General features: G+C 37.1%; 1 protein-coding gene across 1 annotated transcript; it reads right to left on the bottom strand.

Annotated features, from left to right (window-relative positions):
- Positions 1–511: 511 nt before the first annotated feature.
- LOC122671548 (probable serine/threonine-protein kinase PBL3) lies at positions 512–4,435 on the bottom strand. The gene is made up of 6 exons (XM_043868833.1): positions 4,325–4,435; positions 2,749–3,104; positions 2,528–2,663; positions 1,461–1,597; positions 1,235–1,358; positions 512–1,115 (listed from the first exon to the last, which is right to left on the bottom strand). Exons 1-6 carry the CDS (start codon positions 4,386–4,388, stop codon positions 661–663), a joined length of 1,272 nt encoding a protein of 423 aa, XP_043724768.1. The 5' UTR covers positions 4,389–4,435; the 3' UTR covers positions 512–660.
- Between the last annotated feature and the right edge of the window lie 1,378 nt (positions 4,436–5,813).

The following is a 5,813-nucleotide window of genomic DNA, read 5'->3' as shown; positions in this document are numbered from 1 at the left end:
CAATAATTCAACAATGGTGATGAGATTATTAATATATTTTGAAACACATCTAAAACTACAATTTCTTTACATTTGTAAATTGAACTGCATCTTCACATATATTTTGCTGCCTTGAGATTGATTTTTCACCTTATCATTTTTCCTTTCCTTGGAGCTCAACTCCTTTTGATGTACTTCTCTTTCTTGTAAAGTATTTCATTTATTCTGGTCTATAATAAGAGGGTACAGATCAACACAGACAGCCAGTTTTTCTGAAAATGATGTGGCTCTCATTAAAACATATTCTCCACATATAAATCGAAGGATCAGTTAGCATGCGTTTAAAAAATACTGTGCTGCATATGTTACAGAACATTTAAGACTAAAGGAGAATAATCTAAATAATAACGTTCATTGAATAGACTGTGGTCTAGCCACTGAACTACATTTGAGAAACACATCATTTCCATATAGAAAGTGGGATGATCACAATATAAAAGAAAACATCTCATTTATATTACTTAATAGAAGTAAATAAAAATGATTACATTGATCGAGGAAAGAGAAACATTTTGTATGATGCAATGTTACACTAAACAAGCATCAGTCTGTCAATAAACCCAAAAAAAAGTGGGAAAAAGTAATTTACATAAAAAACCAGATTGAATGGCAAATCTCTGCTTATCGAACTCGTGGGGATTGCCGGCGTGATGGCAACGGAGAACCACGAGGTGCAAGATTGAGAGGTGAAGGACGGTGTCTCAGTGGGGATCTGTGGGCCGGATTAGAGGCCTTTTTCTGTTCCGGGTGGGAGTATCTGGAAGCATTTTTTGGGGCTTGGATTTGTTCCAGAATTAATAAAACCTCAGCCATACGTGGACGGACTTTTGCATCACTGCTGAGGCACTGTAAGGCAAGGTTGGCAGCCATGATGGCTCCTTTCTGGGGATACTGGCCCTCCAACTTGGTGTCCATAATCCGGAATAACTTGCGTTTGTCACCCAAATATGGCTTTGCCCAGCCCACCAGGTTTTGCTCTATCCCAATTTTTGTTTCATCAACAGCACGGCGCCCAGTCAACAATTCCAACAGTACAACCCCAAAGCTATATACATCACTCTTTGCAGAGAGCCGACCTGTTGTTCATCATTTTAGACATTAGTATAGGTAGGAGTCATGAATGAGTACAAAAAGTGAAGGAACTAAGAAGTTTGATATTAACAACTCTTAAGCATGTGTAAGTAAGTAAATGAACCTGTGGCAACATATTCAGGTGCTGCATAGCCATGAGTGCCCATGACTTGAGTAGAGACATGAGTCTTATCACCAGTGGGGCCTGCCTTGGCCAAGCCAAAGTCAGAAAGTTTTGCATTAAATTCCTGCATAAGGAAAAGCACGAAAATATTAGCAACATGTCAGAAGATAACATCCATGTAGAATCTAAGGCGCCAAGGTGTGTGCTCCTCTTTTAGTCAGCATACCGCATCCAGAAGAATATTAGAAGCCTTGAAGTCCCTGTATATAACTTGTGATTCGGCATCATGCAAGAAAGAGAGACCTCTAGCAGCACCTATGGCGACTTTCATCCTTATTTCCCAAGATAGCGGCTGGGCCCCTCCTGAAAAACAAGGCATCATTTGGAAGTTAATGATTATAAGAGCAACTTGTTGCAGTGCAATATCCAGAGAAACTTCAAGATCTTTGACCCACAAAACCTATTTTATGAGTGGACTTCAAAAGTTTGAGCATCCTCCAACAAGAGTTGGCAGAATGTTCACCCAAGATTTTCCCTGGGGGCGGGGAGAAAAGGTGCACGTATCAGTGCTTATTAGTCTCAAGCACAGATGCATCATGTTGGAACCCAGCAATCTGAGGTCTGTGGCCAAACCTTTTAAATATGAATCGCGAAATGATTGACATTTCCTATCAAACCCAAAAGGTGAACTCCATAAGACAGATAAAACAGTCGGAAGTTGAAAGTTGAAAGTTGAAAGTTGAAAAATAAAGATACAAGTATTCAAACTAAGTACAACTGAGATGGACAAAGGGCAGAACTAGAAAGCATATAATCAGAAACAAGCTTGTTGAAGAGAACTTAAGATTAGTACTTAGGACAAGAAAAGAGAAGTTGAACAGGATGGATATGAATGCTTATGAAGTAACACAAGATGTAGCCTTAAATAAAGGAAATTTCTGAATGCTGATAAATTTCAACTCAGTTTGGATTACAAGAGTATAAACAGAAGCAAATTAGTACTTTTTTTTATTTAATTTGGCAATAATAAGTAATCCAACCCAAAGATTAGACTTCCATTAAGCAATCAATTTGTGAATTTAAATAGAAATCGAACTCCACAACTTCCATTAGAGATCTCAATTATTGGACTTTGGGATTTGAAGCACCAAATGGAGGACACAATTCCATGATGCCCAGGGATCACTACATTATCTAACCTAAAGCAGGGAAATTCCCAGCTGTTTGGAATCTCACTGTCCAAGGAAAGCTTTTTGACTTCTACCGAAGAATTTGCTGAATGGATTTACTTACGTCTAAAAAGATGATTCTCCAAGCTGCCTTTTGGCATGAACTCATAAACTAAAAGCCGATTCTCTCCCTCCAAGCAATAACCAAAAAGTTTAACCAAATTTGGATGATGAAGTTGGCCAAGATAATTCACTTCTGTCTGCAAGCAATCAATTTGTCCATCAGTAAAGGGAAGAGGAAACAAAAGAGAAAGCAAGACAGTAAAATTAAAGGGTGGAACCTACCAACCATTCCTTGTGGCCTTGGAAACCTTCTGGCTTAAGTTTCTTGACCGCAATAACCATTCCAGATCCAGGCTTCGCAGCTGCAAGGGTTTGTTCATCAATCCATCCCTTAAAAACACAGCCAAATCCTCCCTCTCCAAGAAGACTATCAGGACGGAAGTTTCTAGTGCCATTTTTCAGCTCACTAAAAGAAAATGCTTTCAAATTTGGCGATGACAATATTTCACCTTCAGACTTCGGGGTAGGAAGACTTTCAGTGGTAATCTTTTCACCACAAGATGAGACTGTCAGGCTAGAAACTGCTGAGCTAGAAACTGCTAAAGATAAAGTAGTTCTAGTTGTAGCTTTTGAGTTGCCTGAAGGTCAAAGAAAAAAAAAACAACAACAACATTAGTACTGCAACCTAACAGAAAGAGGTAGATGATTTCCAAGAATAAGAACACTATACAAAGAGTTAATTTTAAATGGGTCCAAGGGTAGTTTCAGTAATAAGGGAGGATATTTCCCAATTATTAGAATTCTCCATAATATACCATCCTATCTAACCATGGTTCTTCAATTTCATGCCTTCATGATATTGACAAGAGAAAGTTTACAGTGTTCATTTCTAACAAAAACATATGAAAGACCTCCTATCATTAAAATCCAGAGATCCGACATTTACTTTCCTAGTCTCATGAACAACATGTAGACTCCAGGGCTGTCAAATAAGAGAATGCTTTAATTGGTTAAAATTTTATAAAAATTAAACCCCAAAAAAAAAAATTGGTGAAGAATGATAGTTAGATCTAAATTTCTCAGACCTCATTCTTCATAGACAAGTTAAAGGGGGGAGGGGGGGGGGGGGAAAGACACTAACTATAGTTGATGGTTTCACTTCTTTCCAGAAGTTTAAACATGAAACCCTTTGAATTGATGAACATCATGAGACAGTTCAAAACTTAATTTAAGAATGAAATTTTTTTTTTTAAATAGAAGTAATATACATTTCCTTCTAAAAATTGGCCATGGCGACCATTTATGGTCCTCTAAACTTAAAACCATAGACTGCCAACAAGAATTACAATACACAAAGACTGAGTTATAGCTCTGGACAATTACTTCCATACTTACATCTCGAACAAATTTTAAATTCAAAGAGACAAACCACAACTTAAACCAGCCAAAACAATTCACAGTACTTTCATTTTAAAAGCATAGAAAGCACCTCATATATCTTCTGCATCTAAAGGCTACCAACCAGGAACAGGACCGCAACCAAGACCAATAATAGAAAATTCCAGTACAGGCAAATAAAAAATTTGCCTTACGAGAAGGTAAGACGCTAAAACCGAAATTCAAGCTCAAAAATGACCAGAACCCATCAGAATCCGTATAGAAAAAGATTCATTTCAACAACTTTTCATCAAATTGTTAATAAAACATCATAAACCAATACCTTAACAGGACCCATAATTGAAAGAGAACAATAAGTAATGAAACTTCATCACTTCAACACGGAACTAAAGCAGCCGAAAGAAGCGAGCTAGAATCATGAAGAAGGAAGAAAGAAAAATAATAAAGAAAGAATCACTACCAAAAGCATTCTGAGTAGTGTGAGCGCTGTCTACTTTGGCGGAAGAACCAAAGCAGTTACCCATGGATTCCTAAAGCCTCACAACGAACGAACAGTAGCTCCTCCCAATAAAACGATGGCCACTATAGTTTCTTTGAATTCCAGACTCCGGAAAGGGAAACCCAACAAAGATTATCTGGAATCAGATTCTCCTTCTCTCATTCACTTCTGGTAAGTAGATGAGCGAAGTGGAGAAATAAAAAAATAAAAAAAAAAGGAAATTCTCTGTACAGAAGCAGCTATGGAAGCAGAGGCGAAAACGCTCGGAAGTAACAGAGCCTTCTTCTTCTTCCCGTCTGAACGACAAGCGTGTGGGACTCTCTCTCTCCATCTATCACTCTCGTGTAGAATATATACTAGAACGGTGTACATTACCCTTCAATATTGTAAAATATCTAAATTACCCTTCAAATAGTATTATAAGGATAACAAAGTGCTTATCAGGGAATACATTTTTGTTTTTTTGATGAAAGTCTTCCCGTGGGTTCTATCAGGGAAGACTCACACGCATATCTTTTCCCCTATGGATTGACCAAATCTGAGGAGAAAAGTTCTTTGTGAGGGAAATGTATCACCCACGCCCAGATGACTATGAACTATGAAGCCTTCAAATTTCTCAATGTCCAAAAAAAGTTGAATAGCAGACACGACATGCAAAATGACTCAAAGGGGATGAAATGATCGCCCTAACCCTCATGATATTAATGCAAATAATTTTCATTGGCCCCGTGCATGTAGGGGTCACGTTTCCCCATAAAGAATGTCAACCTTTATATAAAATGATTTTTATTTTTTGAGGTATGGCCCCGATGAAGGATTGAAATATTTCAAGATAAAATCATAAATTTGAAGACATTTCGAATACTTCTTATAATAAGAGGGCGTGAGTTTTATTTCATTTACAAGGCTTATTGCTTCAAACCATAGATTCTTTAGTTGTACTGTGGAACATTAAACATTTTACCTTTTCTTTTATCGAAGATAAATGTTGATTGAATGTACCAATATCTCCCATACCAAGTCAATTGGCAAACGAGAGAGATTGCTACATGAAACGGCTTCATATATATATATGAGACAAATAGATCATTTCAAACGAGAAAAAAACATGGGAGAGGGATTGGTATGCTAGTGATATATTATATGCTAACAACTTATGTGTCTATCTCTCTCTTCTATCCTTTAAAATGATTCCCCTACCCTTTATAAGGAAGAACAGAGAGATACACATAGGGTGTTAGTATCGAGTATACCGCTAGCATTTCCTAACCTTTTCCAAAAAAAATTCTCTATTTGTTGGACCACCCTCTATGATGGATTCAGATAACCTTTTGCTTAAAATAAAAATTGGCACGTGCTAACATACTAACATGTTTGAAGAAATTTGAAACTTTATTAGTTCTTTTATTTTTTTTTTGACATTTTAACAGCGAGAGAGTTAATGCTTTTG

Source organism: Telopea speciosissima, chromosome 8, assembly GCF_018873765.1.
Source record: "Telopea speciosissima isolate NSW1024214 ecotype Mountain lineage chromosome 8, Tspe_v1, whole genome shotgun sequence".
Taxonomy (NCBI): Eukaryota; Viridiplantae; Streptophyta; class Magnoliopsida; order Proteales; family Proteaceae; genus Telopea; species Telopea speciosissima.
This window is presented reverse-complemented; position numbering and strand designations above follow the sequence as displayed.